We start from the raw sequence: 22,305 nt of genomic DNA on the forward strand, positions 1-22,305 counted from the left end.
TGGTGTCCACAAACCCTGTTAGGACAAAAGATTCTGCCAAACATTTTGTTGGTCTTCAGCAGAAGAAATCATATTCTTATTCAATTCCCTTCTGATGATAGTTATGAATTATAAAGTCAGGTATAAAAATACATGGCAACTTCACAAGGAACCTATAATAAAGTCAAGGGCACAAAATACTTAGGTAAATAAAATTATATGCAAATCAATCGTAGAGCATATAATGGGAGCTGTGCATATTTTTAAAGTCTCGCCATTTATATATGACGCTCTGTCATTCCCACAATTCCCTGCAAACACACCTCATCAGACTTTTATGTGACTTTCAAAAGCATGTGACGTGAACCCTTCAGTTCTTTTTTTTTTAAAGATGAGATATTTTCTCATCAAAACTTACGAGTTCTTGATAACATCGCACAAACTTTAAATCGTGTCAACACCTAGGATGTTCTTAGAGTAAAACGAGCTTTTGCTAACTCAGAGCAATGGATAACTGATTCACAGGTTCTGATCAACGGCCTATTTGCTGTTATCTGCACACAGTAATTGACTGAAGGAAATAGGGTTTTGCTGGCCTACAATTTCAGCTTCATTCACCTGGTAATACCTCTCTCCCAAGTGAGTCGACCTTACTTTAACAGGATGCTTTTCAAAGAACAATGCTTTGTGAGAGATTTCTCTTTTTAAAAAAAAAAATGCAAGTAATGAAATAAAAACAAAGAACATATTGTTGACCATATTCTAATGGTTCCACAGAAGGGAAAATGGAGGGCATGTAAGAAAGTAACTATAGAAATATCCTGCAATTTTGAATTGCAATAAATCTAATTGATTTCATGACAACTTAAAACACTCCATCAAGTGGAGTACATTGGTGTGAACACTGAAAGTATTTATGTCCCAAAGGAATGAAACTTTCCAGTAATAAAATTTTTAGATGGATGTTATGTTAACTTGCTTCCCCTTTTTTATAACAATTTGAACAAATACAGTCCCTTCAATCGAACTCTGAAATAGAATTTAATTCTGAAATCATCCAGCCAACTAAAGGGCAAAGAAGCATCTGCAGAGCATTGGTCATACAAAAATTTGGGACCATAATAAATTTAACTTCTACAAAAATTATAATAATTTTGAAAAACAACGGAAATAAAAATGGACATTGGTGAAACACATATTTTATTTTATCTGATGTTCTTCAGCGTTTCATAATAACCATTAGATACTTTTTTTACAGTCTCAAGTCTAATTCAATAATCAATACATGTGAAATTTTAAATCAATTATTTGCAGATAAAGTGTTTGATAAGGAAATGTGATCTATAACCTCTGCCTGGATTAGTTACTTTTCTCATTGTTGTGATGAAAAATGCCTGACTGACATCACCTAGGGAAAGATTTTTGTGTTGGCTTACAGTTCCAGGGACACAGTCCACTGTGATAGAGAATTCGGAACATCAGGAAGCTGAGAATATTGGTCGCATTGACGCTCAGTTAGGAAGTAGAGAATGAATAGGAAATTTAGGATAGAAAACTTCAAGGCCTGCCCCCCCCAACCCACCCCCGTAACCCATTTTCTTCAGCCAGGTTCCATCTCCCAAATGTTCTACAATCTTCGCAATTAACGCCACCACCTAGGGACAAAGTATTCAACAAATGAGCTTTGAGGGACATTTGAGATTTAAACCACAACACTGCTTAAGTTCAGAACATTGTAGATTTTTAACAAGATTTTATTGACTATTTAATAATTACATACAATGTATCTTGAACATATTCTCCCCCAGCTCCTCCTATAACCACCTTCTACACCCTCTCATACTTTCCCACCAACTTTGAGGTTTTGCTCTTTTTGTTTCCTCATCGAGTCTGCTTTGTTGTCCAGCCATTCTTGGGAGTGGGACCTGCCCTGGTATGTGATCAGCTTACCAGGGGTCGCATCATTAAAGAATCCTGACTCGCCCTCTCCCAACATTAACAAATGCCAAGACAGCAATAGGATCGTGTGCCCACCTTCCCTGCTCCATGCTGGGATTTGGCTGGACGGAAGTTCTATAGGTGTGCATTCTGTCACAATTGCAGTGAGTTCATGCGTACAATTGCCATGTTGTATCTGGAAACTGTTCCTTTGGAGCCGTCCGTCACCTCTGATTCTTACAGTTTTCAAAACTCCCCTTCCATGAAGATCCTTGAGTGCTGGGGAGAGGTATGAGATACGCGTAGCTCATTTATGTCTGAGAACTCCACAATCTTTTTTTTTTTTTTCTTCTCTGCTTCCTGACCAACTGAGAAGTATAATTTTCTGTTGCCGTGATTAAAAAAAATAATAATATAAAACCGCCATGAGCAAGGCAATTAATATATAAAGAGTTTATTTGTACTTACAGATCCAGATGGGGGAAGAGCCTATCATGGCAGAGAAGTGTGGCAACGAGCAGCACGTGTGTCAACTGAAGCCGGAAGCTGAGAGCTCACAACTTGAACTACGAGCGAGCGCAAAGTAAAGAGAGCGAACTGAAGTAGCCGGACTGTTCTAAGCTCCACCCCCGACTCCCATGATGCACTTCCTTAGTCAAGTCTACTCCAACTAAACCTCCCCAGACAGTACCACCAAGGGCCTAGTGTTCAGATGCCTGAGACTGTGTCGGACCTTTCTCATTCAAACCACCAAAAGAGTCTCTGTGATAAGCCTCTTCTGTGATGAAACTTGAGGGATATGCTGATCTCTGGACATAGCAGTAAGTCCTTACGAGTCATTTTAATACCACGGCTATTTGGTAGAATAATAGTATTGAGTTCCCCTTTCGGGTCTGTAACCTGTGTGGCCACAAACTCCTGGTCTCTTTAACAGTGCCAAGTATGCGTCACAATCCCGTGAATCCGGCCTTAGATCTGAGAAGAAAGTGGTTGGTTACAGCCACGACGTCCAAGCCACTAGTGCACAAACGGGCATCATCTATCAGGCCGGTCATTATAGTAGCGTTCAGGGTCACGGCTGGGTGAAATGAAGGATTTTTTTTTCTCCTCTAAAAGCAGGCATAGCAACTTCCAGCCCCATGAAAACAAACCAGTAGGGATGGCATTTTTAAGGGGATACCGGCTTGACTCTGCCATGTTCTATGACTCAAGCATGTGGTATCTTAAGCAACAAGGTTTTACCACCAAGTTCTGGAGTGTCACCAAGAGTATTGGGAACAACCTGTAATGCACGTGGGTCTGTGCGACTCTAGCGGATGTCTCAAAAGGAGGAAGCCCCATTCCTCGTACTGGAGTTTCACTTGCTGGCATGGGGCGATTAATTTTTGAAATAGTTATCATGAGTAACGTCAAGCCAGGGCTTTCGAGTTTCAGATAAGTGTAGTAACGATGGGACCATTCTAAAGTATTCAAAAGACATAACTAAGACAATGGGACTAGTAGTGGGTGTTACATGTGACAGAAAATTGACCTGATTTGGGTGGTCATCAATGACATAGTTGAAAGTTTTCATACACACTCAAAACAAAACAGAAGAAAATTATGTTACAAAGTGGGTACTAATTACTGTTCCGAAGTATAAGAGGTTTGCTAGATTTGAAATGGATTGTTTTGCTTACAATGAGAATTATCACAACTAGGCACAACTTTTCAGTAAGTTATTAAATGTGGGCCTGGATTTATATAGTTTAATAATTGGCGAACATGGGCTTGGGTTTCTCTGTGTGAATTATACTATGGTAACAGCTGTTAATTTTGTTAATAAGCTCTGAATATCCTCGGATTACCTGTGAAAACTATATTCATTAAATGTGACTAAAATAAACTTTTGTGACCCCTCTTCCTTCCCATTTTTTTTAAGTTAAAACTCAAAGCATCTTTTCTGCTTGCAAAAATAGATGATTAGTTTAATTTCTGGAATTTTTGCAGTTCCATCCTTCTGCACAGAAGCCCAAAGAACGATTCACACAGATGATTACTCTGTATGCACACAATGGCTCACTGTGTGTCTTGGCTCAAAAGAAATGTTTGCTGCTTTCATACTATGAAGATGTGATTTTCCTCATAAATTCTCTTTAATATTTTTAAATTTAAAGTGTTACATTAGACTGCTTCTAGATGGTACATTCTGCTTCTTGTATCAGCAAAGGAGGCCATTAACTGTCTAATCTACAGGTATAGAAATGTGGAAAGTAACCCAAGGTTCATCTGGGTGAGGCACAGGTAAAGAGCAGACAGTCAGAGGCAACTGAGTAGAGGTCTGGGCAGAGATGCTTAGGTGATCCCTAAGGCTTTGAAGGACCCAGCATCAAAGATTCTTCATTTCGATGCTGCTCAAAGACATGTATTTGTGGGAAGGTCCAGTTGGAATAGAGAGTAGGTACAGTCTGGTTGATACTGGGCTGCTCTAAACAATAGGTTATAAGTAAATTCTACTCCATTCACATCACCTAGAATCCTTGATGACTCAATAAACCTCAAGTCATGTATTGATTCCAGAAAGCTGGAGTTACCATCTGTCCTTTATCTCACTTTCTTACTAACTCCAGTCATTAAGTACACAGTCTCTGTACTCTTTCTCACTCTATCCTCCCTCCCTTTCTCTTCCTCCCCCCACAAGTCTCTCTCACACATACACAAGAATAATTCCCCACTCTATGACATATGTGGCAGGCAGCTTCTCTTCAAGGTGAACACTTCCACCTCTGTTCTTAAATCAGCCCCTCAACCACTTTCTGGTATCTCATTCTAACCCTGATTTTTGCTTCCCTGTAGCTGTTACTCATATGTTTAGATAGCTTCATGATGGAAAATTATTTCTACAGATCAGAGTGTCCCTCTAGACACCTTCCTCTATAGATGCTTTTTCTGAGAGATAAGCTAACATTTTCCACCACAGACTCCCCTGCTGTTGTTCCCTTTCTATCCCAGCAACCACGAAGTCTTACTTCAATGTCCAATGCAGTGAAGAAACTGCCCATTTCCACTTAATGATGTCATCCAGGGGCTCCATTGATTTATTTAGAACTCTGATGCTCCCAGCTTTCACAGCTATCCCATAGCTAAGTTTCCCTCCTCTTATATTCCACATATTATTTCCCACAAACTGTATTATCTTCAGAGTTCAATGCTGGTATCATTGATTGCAGTCCATGATGAACCATACCCTCTTCCCTGTCCTCTTCGTTATAAATCCTTTGTTTTTAGAAACTACTTTTCTGATATCTACCTATGTTAATTTGTGTACCTAGGAAATGAGAGGGGGAATGGGAGCCTTTAAGGAAAGTTCTGTTGAAGAAGGGACAGTAATAGAACCAACCTCTTCAAAATGACCTAAGAATACAGAACCTTGGTAACCAGGCAACCCACCGGTTAGAGCAAGGCCTGCAGACTCACTTGCCAGAAACAGTAGAGAAGGAAGGATGTTCTCTTGCTGTCTTCGGACTACTCGAGGCTCAGGCCTCAAGAAAGACAACAGGGAAGGCCATGGTGGTGTCTGGAGGCACAGGGTTGGCTCTTGTCTTCAACGCCTGTGGCCATTTTCCCGAAAGGGAAGATCGTTGACCAGGAGCAGTCAAGGACAGGAGCACACAGACAAGGATGAGAATGATTCTGCAGCACAGGACCTGAGGGAGTCCTATAGAGACTCCAACTTTAGTACAGAGGCTGTGGTTAAGCTAAGGAACAACCTGGGGCCTTCTCTGCAGGAAGGGGACACCTTTTATGTCCCTGCCTTTGTGATCACATACCAAAGATTTGACACCCCCCTACTGGTACTGGACCAGCTGTTCCTGAGGTATGCCAACTTCAGCCCTTATTGTGAAGAGGATGAACAAATAAATAACACCCTCTGTAGCTTCCTGGAAACATGGATGGACAAGAACACCTCGGAACTGTTCATACTGAAATATATAAAGGCCTACTTTGACGTGTGTATGGCACACTTAGATCTTAGTGTCCATGTCAATAGGTTCATGACTCTCATGCAGGACAATCAAGCCAAGGATTCCCATCCAAGGATGAGCAAGGCTCAGATCTGGGGAGACACACATCCTCAGATCCACAGATTGGATGGGTGTAAAACAGCAGGAAAAGAGTCACTCTAGAGCCAGAACCAACTTGTGCATCAGAGTTGGAGGGCACAAAAACCTCCAGAACTTTCTGTGAAGCATGAGTAGCTGCAACCAGATGTGGCAGCAGCAGCACAGACAGCACACATGATAGCAGCTGTTGAACTTGTGTCTCAGTTTGTCTGTAGATACAATGTATCTTTCACTAACTTCCTACTTGCTACAGAGGGCCTACATCTTCAGAGAATGGCCCTGTCACACCTTGTGTGGGCCTGCCCTGTATCTGTGCTACTGCTCCTGCCCCGGGTGCTCAGCCCCTCACTTCAATCTAGCAGCAGTTCCAGGCCCACAGCCAGCCTTCTCCTTCCCCTGAGATATCACCTTTTTATTCTTTCTGATCTTTTCAATTTTGTGTTTAAGTATTGGTTTTAATAACTTGTTGTTGTTTGTTTTCAAAAAAGAAAGAAAGAAAACTACTTTTCTAATTCTTTTCTCATAACCAACATCAACATACATGAAGAAAAAACTCAAAGCAGTTCCACTAAAATCAAGAACAAGATGAGGTTGCCCACTCTCTCCATAGCTATTCAATATAGTACTTGAAATCTTAGCTGGGGAAATAAGACAACTGAAGGAGATCAAGGGGATACAAACTAGAAAGGAAGAAGTAAGGCTATCTTTATTTGCAGAAGATATGACAGTATATTTAAGTGACCCTAAAAATTCTTCCAGAAAACTCTCATGGCTGATAAACACTTTCTGCAAAGAAGCAATAAACAAAATTAACTGACAAAAATCAGTAGCCCTCCAATATACAAATGACAAACATACTGAGAAGGAAATCAGTGAAACAACACCTTTCACAATAACAAAATATTTGGGCGTTATCTCTAACCAAGCAAGTGAAAGACTTGTATGATAAAAAAAAAAACTTTGAAGAAAGAAAGAAATTGAAGACGACATCAGCAGATTGGAAAGATCTCCCATGCTCATAGATTTGTAGGATTAGCACAGTAACTATGAACATCCTACCAAAAGCAATCCCCATTAAAATTCCAACACAGTTCTTTATAGATCTTGAAAGGATGATTTTCAGCTCCATAAGGACACACACACACACACACACACACACACACACACACACCACACACACACACAAAGGGCATATAAAACAATCCTGAATAATAAAAGAACTGTAAGAGGTATCACTATTCCCAATTTCAAGTTATACTACAGAGCTATACAAATACCAACAGCATGGTATTGGCACAAAAAAAAACATGTTAATTAATGGAAGTAAATTGAACACCAGGCATAAATCCACACACCTATGGATACCTGATCTTTTATAAAGAAGCTAGAAATACACCATAGGAAAAAAAAAGACAGTGTCTTCAATAAATGGTGCTAGTCACACTTCATGGGTGAATGTGGAAGAATCAAAATAGAACCATACTTACCATCCTGCACAAAACTCCAAGTAGAGTGATGATCTCAACATAAAATGCATACATATAACAGGTCAGAAGAGGAAATGGGGAATAGCTTTGAGCTCATTGTCACAGGAAAAGACTTTCTGAACAGAACACAGTAAAGGTACTAAGAAGAACAATTAATAAATGGAACCTCGGGGAAACTGAGAAGCTTCCACATGGCAAAGCTCACCGTCATTCAAACAAAGCAGAGTGGGAAAAGATTTTTACCAATTCCATATCCGATAGAGGGATAATATCAAATATACAGAAAGAACTTGAAAAATAGATCTCAAAAACTCAGGTGACAGCAGATGCTGGCAAGGATGTGGAGGAAGAGGAACACTCCTCCATTGTTGGTGGGATTGCAGACTGGTAAAACCATTCTGGAAATCAGTCTGGAGGTTCCTCAGAAAATTGGACATTGAACTGCCTGAGGATCCAGCTATACCTCTCTTGGGTATATACCCAAAAGATGCCCCAACATATAAAAAAGACACGTGCTCCACTATGTTCATCGCAGCCTTATTTATAATAGCCAGAAGCTGGAAAGAACCCAGATGCCCTTCAACAGAGGAATGGATACAGAAAATGTGGTACATCTACACAATGGAATATTACTCAGCTATCAAAAACAATGACTTTATGAAATTCGTAGGCAAACGGTTGGAACTGGAAAATATCATCCTGAGTGAGCTAACCCAATCACAGAAAAACACACATGGTATGCACTCATTGATAAGTGACTATTAGCCCAAATGCTTGAATTACCCTAGATGCCTAGAACAAATGAAACTCAAGACGGATGATCAAAATGTGAATGCTTCACTCCTTCTTTAAAAGGGGAACAAGAATACCCTTGGCAGGAAATAGAGAGGCAAAGATTAAAACAGACACAGAAGGAACACCCATTCAAAGCCCGCCCCACATGTGGCCCATACATATACAGCCATCCAATTAGACAAGATGGATGAAGCAAAGAAGTGCAGACCGACAGGAGCCGGATGTAGATCGCTCCTGAGAGACACAGCCAGAATACAGCAAATACAGAGGCGAATGCCAGCAGCAAACCACTGAACTGAGAACGGGACCCCCGATGAAGGAATCAGAGAAAGAACTGGAAGAGCTTGAAGGGGCTCGAGACCCCTTATGAACAACAATGCCAAGCAAGCAGAGCTTCCAGGGACTAAGCCACTACCTAAATACTATACATGGACTGACCCTGGACTCTGACCCCATAGGTAGCAATGAATATCCTAGTAAGAGCACCAGTGGAAGGGGAAGCCCTGGGTCCTGCTAAGACTGAACCCCCAGTGAACTAGACTATGGGGGGAGGGTGGCAATGGGGGGAGGGTGGGAAGGGGAACACCCATAAGGAAGGGGAGGGGGAGGGGGATGTTTGCCTGGAAACCAGGAAAGGGAATAACACTCGAAATGTATATAAGAAATACTCAAGTTAATAAAAAAAAAAGAAAAAGAAAAAGAAAAATAGATCTCAAGAAAGCAAATAACCTAATTAAAAATGGGGTACATATCTAATCAGAGAATTATCAATAAAAGACACTCAAGTGGCTGAGAAACGCTTGAAGAAATGTTCAACGTCCTTAGCTATAAGGAAAACGCAAATCAAAAGTACTTTGCAATTTCATCTTGTAACAGTCAGACTAGATACAATCAATAAAACTAGCTCATGAGGATGAGGATGTGAAGTGAGGGGTAGGGCTACAAATTTGTACAACTACTGAAATCCTGTGGCAGTTTCTCAGGAAGACAGGAATTGATCTGCCTCAAGATCCAGATCTTCTACTGTTGGGCACAAATCGAAAGGATGCTTCATCCCGTCACAGAGACACTCGCTCAACCATTTTCATTGCTGTTCCATTAATAATAGTCAGAAATTGGAAAAAATCTTGATGTCCCTCAAAGAATGGATAAAGAAAAATGTGGTGCATTTATACAATGGAGTATTACCCAGGAGTTTAAGAAATGGCATCATGAAATTTGTAGGTAGATGGATATAACTAGAAAAGAATCATCCTGAGTGAGGCATCCCAAATCCAGAAAGACAAATATGGTATGTACTGCTTATATATAGACATTAGCTGTCAAGTCGATAACTAAGCTACCACCATGAAACCACGGAGGACAGTTATAGAATAAAGGGCTAGAGAGCACAGATCCCCTTAGAAACAGGAAATAGAAGAGTCACAGTTGAATGGGAGTTCTGGAATGGAATGATCAAGGGAGAAGGTGAAGAAAGAAGGGAATGAGGGGGAAGTACAGGGAAAGACAGCTAAAATTAAGAGCCACTTGAGAGATAATGCGGAAACCTAATTCAGTAGAAGCTTCCTAAAATATATACATATATGAAGTGATCTAAATGAACTCACCAAACAATGGGGGAGAGCCCCCATCCAGCCATCTCTTGTCACCAAATAAAGCTTGTAGGACTGGGATTGGGTTACATCTGACTGAGTCGTTGGCCAAGGATGTCAAACAACCTCAAGATGAAAGCCATACCTGATACTCCTTGGGTGGTCAAGAACCAGAGACTAGATAGCCCGAGAACCTAAGAGAAAACCAAATACTCCCGGTCTAAATAAGCAAATTAGTAACAGTGAAAAACTGGCTCCCAGTGATATTCTGCCTTACTCATAGGTCAGTGTCTTGTTCAGCTATCATAAGAGAAGCTTCCTGATGCAGCAAACGGGCAAACCCAGAGACCCACCGCCAGACATTATGTAGAGAGAGACCTTGAAACGTCAGCCCTCAATGGAATGTCTCCATCAAACTCTCCCCGTCATGGCTCAGGAAACCCTACAGAAGAGAAAGGAGAAGGGTTATAAGAGCTATACGGGATGGAGGACAACAAGCAAACAAAGCCATCTAAATCAATATGATTAAAACTCATTATGAACTCAGAGACTGAGAGCATGAACAGATCTGCATGGGCCTGCACCAGGTCCGGTACGTATCTATTATGACTTCCAGTTTGGTGGTTTTATGGGACTCCTGGGAGTGAAAATGAATCAGTCTCTGGTTCTTATGACTTCTCTTGGGCTCTTTTTTCTTCTGTGTGTCTTGTCCAACTCCTGTGTGATTTTTTTTCTTATTATACTTTAATTTGTTGTATTCTAATATTATCCCTTAGAAGCCTGTTCTTTCCTAATGACAAAAGGGAGGTAGACCCAGGTGTAAGGAGAGAAATGGAGAAACTGGAAAAAGTAGAAAGAGGAGAAACTGTAATCAGTTTGATTGAAAAGAATCTATTTTCAATAAAGGAAATTTTTTTCTTTATTCTTCAACTTCATTCATATGTTTAATGAAATATCGGATCAATCCCCATTTTCCCTTCCAACTCCCATCATGTCCTACCCAAAATGCCCCTCCCAAGTTCATGACTTTTTTAATTGTTTGTTTGTTTTATAACCCACTATGGCCAGTGGGGCATATATGTACATGGGTATAGAACCGTCAACTGCAGCAGGAAAAAACTATCAGTGGTCAACTCAAACAAGAATGTTTGTTTCTTCCCCCAGGAGATTTCTACTCTCCTCAGTAAGGCAGGAGAACCAGAAATTATTTATCCCACCAATGCTGGGATTTTTGCTGGCTTGACGTTGTTCAGGTAACCATGGCAGTTGTGTCCCATGACTTTGACAACCATGTCATGTCCAGAAGATAATGTTTCACAGCGTTCCTCTCCGTCCTCTAGTCTTAAGTTCTTTAAACCTCCTCTTCTGCCATATTCTCTGTACTTTATGGAGTATAGATGTTCCATTTAGGACTGAACACTTTGACCGGCTTATGCCTCTCTTCACCAATTACTGTTCACTGAAAAAAGAAACCTCTCTGACTGTTATTGGGATCTAAAAATGGCACTTGGAGAGGATAATCATTTAGAAAATAAGCACAGAGTCTAGCACAGGCGTATGACCAAAATTACTGCACCAGGTGCAATCCAATCAGAAAGCCAAAAGTGGTTCATTATCCTGTAAGAGTCATACCGCTCTTGGCCACTCTTGTACCAGCAGGCAAGTCTTACTTGGCAGGTCAGTATTGCAGTGCATACTGGGTAAAACCAGTGATATGTTTCCTCCCTAAAAACTGTGGTGCTGTAAAAACTAGCCAGCAGGGGAGAAGTTCCCTGGCTGTTATGAGATTAACTTTTCTACATCCTGCAGCCAAAGGATCTGATGTCTTCCACCATAAGGTCTTGTCGTAGTTGCAGAGGGAAAGAAAGGCAATAAGCCCTGTTGTTTTGGAGACGCCTGGGGCCTCTCTAGCCAATGACATCTCACGGAAGGTGTCCCGTACCTTACATTATGGTTTTCATTTCATGATGCACGTCCTTTAGGAGTGGCATTTCTCACTCGTGAAGGGAAATTCCATTCAAATTCTTTTTGGGGTTTTTTTTTTTTTTTTGCATTAGTATCCCTGTTCTTTTTTTTTTCTTGATATCCCCCTTCCCAGTTACCTCTCCACGACCCTCCCCATACCACCCTCCTCCCCTCTCCCCTTTGCCTCTATGTGGGTGCTCCTCCACCCCCCTACCCACTCCCTGCTCACTGCTCCAGCATCCCCCTACGCTGAGGCATCAAGCCTCCACAGGTCCAAGGGCCTCCATTCCCACTGATGTCAGTCAGATAAGGCTATCCTCTGCTACATGTCTCTGGAGCCAGTGGGTCTCTATAAGGCTCTTTCATATATTCTTAGCTTTACTTAAGCCCTCCAATACATCCTCTCTCACCATCCCCTCTCCCCAACCCCCACTTAATCCATTAACCCTGTCTTCTTTCAATTCACAGATAATCCACCACCCCTCTAACTACTTTTGTTCAGTGGGTTGTGAGGGAGTAGCTTCCATACAGCCTTTCATAACCATTCCTCAGGTCAGTCAGCTCTCCCCTGGTTTCTTTTATGCTTCTATACTCCTTGCCCTGTTTGAGCCTCTCCACCCTCAGTTTTCCACATCCCTTGCTTTGCTTTACCTATAATCGATCCATCCTGTCTTCGTATTCCTTTCCCCACCCTGCCGATGGTTCCTTTCTAGTTCCCTGGCTTTTGTCTGATGTGGATGGAGTGAAAGGGGAACTCTTCATCCACTGCTGGTGGGCACGATCGCTCTGCAAGTCGGTCTGGAGATGCCTCAAAACACTAGAAACAGAACTGTCAAACGATCCAGCTGTGCTGCCCTCGAACATACACCCAAGACAACCTCATACTCTACACAGAAACACTTCCACATTCGTGCTACTTGATGGCCTAGTCACAGTAGCTAGGAAGTGGGATCATACGTCCATCAACAGATTCATGGATTCATAAATAAATTTACATATATGTATAAACACACATATATATATATATGAATATTAGTCTGTAGGTTGAGATCATTATGCAGGTAAAGGCAAGTACAGGATAGAATGAGGCCTGTCATTGGATGAGAAGGAAGGATGTGTGGGAGAAAAGTTTTAAAGAGGAGGGGAGGCAGGAGCGAGGGGGAGGCAGTGGAGAGAACATGGCGGCTGATGTTAAGATTCCTCTCTGCACATTTACAGGTTGTTTTGACTATTCTTAAGGGATGGATGTGTACAGGATTCTGTTTTGTCTAGATGGGCAAATTATATCTTATCTAGGTGGGCGGTCTATATCCTTATCAATTGGTTGTAAGTTTATTGTGCGGATGTATTGTGGATTGAGAATTGAACATGTAAATCTGATTGTTGGGTTACAGTTTGCTGAGTCTTGATTTTACCAGGTGGCTGGAACCAGAGAGTTCTTGGCTAGCAGAGAGCCACGGGGAGAGATACTAATCTGAGATGAATTAGCACTAGTTCCAATGGCCCGTTGGAGCCAGAACTAGCGACCAACAGGGTTTGCACAAAAACCAGTTCTGCCGCTTCTAAATTTTTACCACATTAGTCAACTGTAAAAGAAAGAAAGAAATCATCAATGTACTGTACAGATAATGGATGAAAATGGAAAAGATTATGCTGAGTGAAATAACAGAAGCCCAGAAAGCCAGAGCTACATGATGTCTCTCGTGAATCCAGTTATTTCTTTGTATAGACGGAAGGGCAGGTGTTTGTATGGTGTGGACACACTTGAGGATAGATGTGTATATGCCTGAGACATATGCAGAGAAGGCATTAGATGTCCTCCTCCTTCACTCTCTCCCACACCCTGAGCTCTTGGTTTTGGTTAAACCTGCAGCCAGGAAGCCCCAGAAATTTCCCTGCGTCAAACCCACATAGCATTTGGGTTACAGGCTTACATAATCCCAACTTGCTACATTCTAAACACTGTTTACTTCTATATTTATTTTGCAATATTAGGGATTAAATATGTTATTTTATACATGCTTGGCCTTGAGACACTCTCTTTTCTGAAATTCTCTGAAATCTGAAACTCTGTTCACGTTGTTGCTGCCCTGCCCATTACTTAAAGTTTCTAAAAATGTTGCACATATTCTAATTATCAATTTTATCAGGTATAAAGGTATGTAATTATATCAATGAATATAATTATTATCATTTAGTTACATTGGTTATATTCCTATATAATTATTTATAGCTATATGATTACATATTAATAATATACTATAATTAATATGTAATTATATACATGTTATATGATATGTAGCCATACATCATTATTATTTTAAATATATATCGACATTTCATTCGATGACAATACAGACTCTCTTAACAATATTGTTTAGTAACTAAAACCTTACAAATTGAATATTGTCCAGTTTGCCAGACTTTGATTTTATGGGCCCTCATGTTACTGGTTTTGGACAGTTTTCTTCTTTGTCTTGCTCTGATTCTTTGTTTCAATAAGTTTATTTTATTTATTTACATTCCAGTCTTTGCCCCCCTCAGTCTCCCTGACCCACAGTTCCTCATCCATTCCTCCTCCCACTTGCCTATGAGATGGTGCTTTCCCCACCCCCCCGCCATGCTGCCCCCTTCCCTGGGGCCTCAAGTCTCTTGAGAATTAAGTGCATCTTCTCTCACTTCAGCCAGACCACGAAGACCGGCCTATGTATGCTCCTCGTTGATGGCTCAGGCTCTGTGAGTTCTCTAGGGTCTGGGTAAGTTGAGACTGCTGGTCTTCCTATGGGGTCGCTCTCCTTTCAGCTTCTTCAATCCTGCCCCTAATTAACCTTAGGGGTCCCCAACTTCAGACCAATGGTCAGGTGTCAGTATCTTCCTCTGTCTTAGTCAGCTGCTGGTAGGACCTCTCAGAGGACATTCATGCCAGGCCACCATCTGTAAGCACAGCATAGCATTAGCAATAGTGTCAGGCCTTGGTCCCCACCCTGACCCCCACCCTTCCACTCCATGAGATGGATCCCAAGTTGGGCTGGTCATTGGACCTCCTTTCCTTCAGTCTCTGATCCATTTTTGCCTCTGCAGTTCTTTTAGACAGGAACAAATCTGGGTCAGGAAGTTTGACTGTGCGTTAGTAATCCTGTCCCTTCACGTAAAACCCTGTCTATCTACTGGAGGTGGTCTCTTTAAGTTCCCTCTCCCCAACATTGGGTATTTTGGCTAAGATCACCCCCAATGAATCCTGAGAGTCTCTCACCTCTGAGTCTCTGGTACTTTCGAGAGGGTCTCCCCACCTCCCACACCCACCCCACCCCACCCCCAGGATGCTAATTTCCATTCACTCTCTTGGCCCTCTGGGCTTCTTTCCTGCCCCACCCCCTATCTGATCCTGTTCCCCGTTCCCCATGATTCTTAAAACTAAAATGTTTCTAAAATTTCTGCCACTGTACTGTCCCCACCCACCAGCCATCCAAGTAAAGACACAGAAACCTTTTATCAATTATGATAGCTTGGCCTCAGCTAGCTTGTCCCCGACTAACTCATATAACTTAAATTAACCCGCTTATACAGATCTACATCCTACCGCAGGCTCATTAGCTCTCCTCAGTACCCACACCTGTTTCTTCTCCCATGCCTGACTGAAGAGTCACCATCGTCTGATTCTTTCCCAGAGTTCCCACCTCGGCCGGATGTACCGCCCATTCTCTCCTGCCTAGCTATTGGCTGTTCAGCTCTTCACTAATCCAATCAGAAAGTAATGGAGGAGATTTTGCAAAACAGTAAGACAAGTGGTGCTTAATGAAAACAACGATACCAAAGTCTGCCCTGTACTCACATCACTGCCCTCAGAAAAATCAGCATTTGCGTTAATACAAAGACAATACAGAACACAAGAGATTACCCCCCAAAAGTTTCACCCTTAATTAATATTTGCCATAGGATTTTTATGACTATCGATAACCACATTATCCTTATGGTCTTAACTTGCTAAGAGTATTTTTACCACAAGTGAATGTTGAATATTTCAGATATTTTCTATGACTATTAATATGATTGTGTTTTTCTCTTACATAAGAATCATAGTAGTCAATTTCAAAATACAATTAACCCTCTAAATGAACCTGGATATTGTCTCAGTGTGCCTTCAGTTGCTTGATAAATACCATGACCAAAGGTAACTTGGGGAGGAAAGGGTTTGTGTCAGCTCGCAGTTGTAGTCTCTCATGAAAGGAAATCAAGGCAGAACCTCGCAGTAGGAGCTTGGAGGCAGGTATTGAAGCAGAGGCCATGTAATGCTGCTTACTGGCTTTCTCACCTTGGCCTGCTCTTTCTTATACAATATAGGGCCACTTACTAGAGGATAGCATCAGTCACAATGTGTTGGGCCCGCCTACAGCAGTTATCAAGAAAATGCCCCAGCTGCTGACGTACAAGCCACCTGATGGGTGCATTTTCCCAGTTGGTATTCTTTCTTTCCAGATGCCTCCAACTTACGTCAAGTTAGCACAAAGTAACCAGTCAAGAAGCTATCCCTTTTATATATTAGTGTGTGCAATTAGCATACATTGTTTGAGATAGATTTCAGACCCTTGCTTTTGAACTTCTCCCCTTTCATGTGTTAAGTGCTATAAATTTCACTCAGCAGACTCTTTTCTGTGTTGTAGTCAGGTTTCTACCAGGAGAGAGAGAGGGGAAAAAAAATCAGCCTAGTAATTTGCATATAAATTTACTATTAAATTATTAATTATAACAAAGAATTGCATGCCAAGTTATAAAGAGAATGCTAATGAACATAAAATAGAATACGTGGGGATCAAATATCCCTTTCCGGAGCTGAGGAAAAGCACTCCTGGGGAAATCTTTGAGAGAACCATCTCTTCCAGGCCGTATGATTCAAGAGAGTAGCCATAGCTCATTGGGGAGTCACAGACTGAGAAGTTAGATTGGTGGCATTACTCAAAAGTGGCCATCTGAGACGCCAGAGAAAGAAGATGCTCACAGCAAATCCATGAGCTATCTGCAGGGTAGACGCGCTCAGAAAAAAACAGCCCCGAACGCTTGGGAATGCTGAGGCAGGAGAAAGCTCATTGGGAAAGCCGCTCGTTCCTGTCCAAAGCTAGTTCCCATCAGCCTAGAAAAATAAAGGAACCAGAATCAGGAAGAAGTCTGTTTGCTGCCGTGTCCTTCCGGGTTCCGCTCCTGACAAAGTCTGATCTGGTGCAGTTCACAAAGTCTTGCCTCCAGCAAGGCAAGGACGGTGGATTTGGAAGTTGATGGCGGCCGATTACTGACTGTGGTGAACTTCACCCTACAGGTTCTGATATGCTAGGTTTCATGATTTAATTTAATTGACATTACGGTTTCATTTCATTGACCAAGGGAGTTTTAGAACTGTCTAAATTTCTAAACGTTAAGGGTACTTATAGATAATGTCTCGCGATTCATGCGTTAAGTCCACTGTATGCAAATGTATTTTCAATGAAATCCAGGGTATTACGTGATGATTTGTTTTCTAGCCTTTAACATGATCAAGTTGATCAACGCTTCATATCTATTTAAAGATAAGATATAGCCTGTTATTAAGTGCAGTGCCATTTATAGATTTTTATACATTTGTTGCCGAATTTATAGATTGTATCTCTAGTTTTATAATATCCTGATTTTTTTTATTTTGCTACAAGTTAACATTCCTGAGGTTATTTGAAAATTAAGTTAGACTATAAACCACTCTCTCACCATGAAACATTCATGCATATACGTCATTACAGTTTGTTATTATTTGTCCTCGTAACCAACTGCCCTACCCTTTTCAGCCCGTCCCACTTTGGCAATTTCCCTCCCTCATCCAGGTAGTCCCTTCCTTTTGCTTTCTTTTATTTTTCCTGGATTTTGTAAGCCTATAAAGTGATGTGTTTCGTTGTAGCATTTATATTTATACTTATATATTTATGTTCTTTGTTCTTATTTTCTCCCCTTCTCCCAATTCTTCCCACACCCACCAAATGCTCTTCTGGCCCCTCTCTCCCATACCAACATTGCCCCTTGTGATTTTCACACGTGTACTTCATGGCCCTCTCTGACGTTTATTACCCACCCCTGCGTCCTTTAAGATCCATTCCACTCTCATGCTCTTCCCAGTTTCATGGGGTATTCATCTTCCATATCACCGCCATGAAACCGCTCACAGAAGCACCAAAAGGAAAGAAGAACCTTTTGGGATTACGTTCCAAGGACACAATCCACTGTGGCACGGAAGTCCTGGTGGCAAGAGCTTGAGGCAGCTGGTCACATTGCATCCTTAGTCAGGAAGCAGCGAGAAATGATGAGAGGTAGACGGCTTTATTTCTACTTCTTATTCAGCCTAGGACCTCAACCCATGTCCTGGTGCCACCCAGCCACAGTTACAGTGGTTCTTCCCATCTCGATGAACCAAATCTAGAAAGCCCCTCACAAACACGGCTAATGGTTTGTCTCCTAAGTGATTCTAGACTTTGTCAAATTGGCAGTAACTACTGAGTCTCACAAGTCCACATAACATTTTAAACCATAACCCTACACCTTGTGCCCAATGGCTCACAAACACCTCATAACGCAAAGTACAATGAGTCCAATTTCAAGAGTTCCCATAGTGTCTGCTTGTTTATGAGTCCAGAGTCCAGGTCTTGTGAAACTCAAGGCAAACCCTTAACCATGAGCTCTTATAAACAACAACAATAAAAATGTTCCATAATGGAAACAGATAAACATCTCCATTACAGCAGGGAAGAACGTTACAGTAAGGAAAGATCAGAACAAAGCAAGACTAAAACCCAGCAGGGCAGGTATTAAATCCTGCAGATCAGTGTCAGACATGTGGAACTCATGCTTGAGTCTGGGTTCTAAAGGGCTTGTGTAACTCTGCCCCTCCAGCTTACCTGTAGCACACACAACTTTTCCCTTGCACTGGCTCCACTACGCCTGAAGCTTTCCTTGGAGGATATCCCATACACGCAGCATCCTTGGCTCTCCCTTGCTTCTTAGGGTTCGTCTCCCCAGCTTCAGGCAATGGCCTCTCAGAGCCTCCTTGCAAGGACTCCTACCCTGCCTTAACCAGCTGGTGAAGTTATGAACTGCCAAGGTGAGTTAACTCTTACATCTCTGTTACCTGAAAAGGCAGTGCCACAAGGGAAATGCTGTTGAGATCAGCTCAGACTGAGATAAAGCCTGTGATCCTTGAACTACAGTCAGGCAGCCTCTGTGTGCACTTCCCTAGGCATCCGGTTTAAATTTCATATATGCAAATATTTTATATTTACGATACATACCATAGGATAAAGATATTTGTCTCATTGTGACAGTTTTTATATAAAATACATAACGACACAAGTTTCTTCCCTAATTGAGATGGGAAGAGCGGCTGTAATTGTGAATGGCAACATGACATGAGTTGTGGCCCGGGACTGAATAAGAACTGGAAATAAAGCTGAGAACCTCTGATCATTTCTCGCTGCTTCCTGATTAAGGATGTGATGTGATTGGCTGCCTCAAATTCATGAATGCATAAAGGGTGTGTGTATGTGTGTATGTGTCTGTGTGTGCATACATGTGTGTGTGAGTGAGTGTGTGTCTGTGTCTGTGTGTGTGGTGTGTATGTGTGTGTGTGTCTGTGTGTGTGTGTGTGTGTGTGTGTGTGTGTGTGTGTGTGTGTGTGTGTGTGTTCAAGATGTCCAAAAGGGCATCAGATCCCCTGGAACAGTAGTTAAAGACACATAGGAGCTGCTGAACACAGGTACTGGAAAGTTATCCCCATAGTCTTCTGCAAGAGCAGCCAACATTCCTAACAGCTGAGCCATCTCTCCAGCCCCACAATTGCCAGTACACCTTGCCCCTATATCATACATTCTAATAGATATTAGACCTAAGTATGGCCTTGAATTTGTTCTTTGGAATATAGAAAGAAATATATTAATATATAAACATACCAAAATCACAGTAATATCATTTAAAGATTATAGAAGCTTAAGTGGAAAAATAATGAGATTTATTAGTATTGTCAATGTATTAGTATTGCTGGTTTGCTCTGTTGACTCTGAAGGGTTCTGTTCTAACTTGTCTTTAGTCTCCTTTTTCTTATAAAATCTATTCTTTCCATTATTTTTTTTATTTATTTATATGCAGGAGTGTCTACCTGCATGTATGTATATGTTTTATGTGTATGCCTAGTGCATGCAAAGGTCAGATCTCCTGGAAGAACAGTCGTGGTTGGATATGACCCACCATGTGGTATACTACAATTTTTATTGAGATTTTCATTTTCAACATTTCTTTTTTTAATATTAATTTTTTATTCCTTGAATTTTTATTCACATTGCTGATTCATCCAAATTTCCAATTTTCCAGTTCATTTTCACAACTGTTTTCTCTACGCTAGTTGATTTTCCTCACCAAGTCCTGAGTTGAATTCTTCTTCTCTTTTGTATACTCTTTCGTGTCGTTAGTTATTTTTACTGTAAACATCTGAGGCCTTTATCTGCTTTGTTATCTAGCTTACGACTGTGAATAATGTTACTGAGGAGCTATGGTTTCTTGGAAGCATAACTCTGCTTTGATTTTTTTTTTCACATGTGTCTTGTGCCTGTGTTTTGGATATCTTCTGAAGTTTTATTTGGAAATCTTATTGATCTTTGTGAAGAACTGAAAGTCAATGGCACTCAATAAAAACCTCAAACTGTTATAATGACAATGTCAAATGTCAAAATATTTTTTAAAAAATTGAAATTCCTACAAACCGAATCCAAGAACACATCAAAATGATCATCCATCATGATCAAGTAGGCTTCATCCCAGGGATGCAAGAATGGTTCAATATATGGAAATCCATACACGTAATCCACTATCTAAACAAGCTCAAAGAAAAAACACGTGATCATTTCATTAGATGCCAAGAAAACATTTGAAAAAATTCAACACCTCTTCATGTTAAAAGTCCTGGAAAGATCAGGAATTCAAGGCCCACACCTAAACATAGCAAAAGCTATATACAGCAAACCAGTAGCCAGTATCAAACTAAATGGAGAGAAACTTGAAGCAATCCCACTAAAATCAGGGACTAGACAAGGCTGCCCACTCTCTCGATACCTATTCAATATAGTACTCAAAGTCCTAGCCAGAGCAATTAGACAACAAAAGGAGGTCAAAGGGATACAAATTGGAAAGGAAGAAATCAAAACATCACTATTTGCAGATGACATGATAGTGTACTTAAGTGATCCCAAAAGTTCCACCAGAGAACTACTAAGCCTGATAAACAACTTCAACAAAGTGGCTGAATATAAAATTAACTCAAACAAATCAGTAGCCTTCCTCTACTCAAAGGATAAAAATGCTGAGAAAGAAATTAAGGAAATGACATCCTTCACAATAGTCACAAATAATATAAAATACCTCAGTGTGACTCTAACCAAGCAAGTGAAAGATCTGTATGACAAGAACTTCAAGTCTCTGAAGAAAGAAATTGAAGATCTCAGAAGATGGAGTACTAGTCAGCTATTAAAAACAATGACAAATGGATGGAACTAGAAAATATCATCCTGAGTTAGGTAAACCAATCACAAAAAAAAAAAAAGAGAACAACAACAACAAAAAACACATGGTACGCACTCACTGATAAGTGGATAGTACCCAAAAGCTTGGGTTACCCAAGATACAATCCACAGACCATATGAAGATCAAGAAGAAGGATGACTAAAATGCAGATGCTTCAGTCCTTCTTAGAAAGGTGAACAAAAATATTAATAGGAGAAAATACAGATAACAAAGTTTGGAGAAGAGATTAAAGGAAAGCTCATCCAGAGACTGCCCCACCCGGGGATCCAGCCCATACACATACAGCCACCAAACCCAGACAATATTGCTGATGCCAACTAGGGCATGCTGACAAGAGCCTGATATAGCTGTCTCCTGAGAGGCTCTGCCAGAGCATGACAAATACAGAGGCAAATTCTAGCAGCCAATCACTGAACTGAGACCTGGGTCCCCATTGGAGGAGTTAGAGAAAGGATTGAAGGAATGGAAGGGGGGTTTGCAACCCCAATAAGAACAACAATACCAACCAACCAGAGCTCCCAGGGACTAAACCACTACCCAAAGACTACACATGGACAGACCCATGACTCCAGCTGCATATGTAACCGGGGATGACCTTGTTGGAGAACCCCTTGGTCCTGCTAAAGCTGGACACCCCCCCCCCAGTGTAGGGGAATGTCAGGGGGGAAGGCAGAAAAGGGTGGGTGGTTAGGTGGGGGAATACTCTCATAGAAGAAGGGCGAGGAGGGATGGGATGGGGGGTTTATGGATGGAAAACCAGGAAAAGGGTTAACATTTGAATGTAAATTTAAAAATATCCAATTTATTAAAAGGAAAAAACACATTGAAATTACTTAAATCACCAATTTCATTAACAATTCCAAA

The 22,305-nt window shown here is 41.2% G+C and overlaps 1 protein-coding gene and 2 long non-coding RNA genes across 5 annotated transcripts; 2 read left to right on the forward strand and 1 right to left on the reverse strand.

Annotated features, from left to right (window-relative positions):
- The first annotated feature begins 1,951 nt into the window (after positions 1-1,951).
- Positions 1,952-20,578, forward strand: LOC102554148 (uncharacterized). 3 transcript variants are annotated; one of them, XR_005496267.2, is made up of 5 exons: positions 1,952-2,206; positions 2,388-2,738; positions 17,967-18,185; positions 18,766-18,973; positions 20,495-20,578. It is a non-coding gene; the product is annotated as an uncharacterized LOC102554148 (long non-coding RNA). The 3 variants fall into 3 exon arrangements; XR_597065.4 differs by having other exon boundaries at positions 1,956-2,206; positions 18,877-18,973; XR_005496266.2 differs by lacking the exon at positions 17,967-18,185 and having other exon boundaries at positions 1,956-2,206; positions 18,877-18,973.
- On the forward strand, positions 5,355-8,842 carry Ralgdsl10 (ral guanine nucleotide dissociation stimulator like 10). Its single transcript, XM_063277710.1, has one exon. It carries the CDS (start codon positions 5,400-5,402, stop codon positions 6,081-6,083), a length of 684 nt encoding a protein of 227 aa, XP_063133780.1. The 5' UTR covers positions 5,355-5,399; the 3' UTR covers positions 6,084-8,842.
- LOC134483063 (uncharacterized) lies at positions 14,349-15,925 on the reverse strand. The gene is made up of 2 exons (XR_010059902.1): positions 15,440-15,925; positions 14,349-14,793 (listed from the first exon to the last, which is right to left on the reverse strand). It is a non-coding gene; the product is annotated as an uncharacterized LOC134483063 (long non-coding RNA).
- Positions 20,579-22,305: the final 1,727 nt, after the last annotated feature.

This window comes from Rattus norvegicus, chromosome 18 (genome assembly GCF_036323735.1).
Source record: "Rattus norvegicus strain BN/NHsdMcwi chromosome 18, GRCr8, whole genome shotgun sequence".
NCBI lineage: Eukaryota > Metazoa > Chordata > Mammalia > Rodentia > Muridae > Rattus > Rattus norvegicus.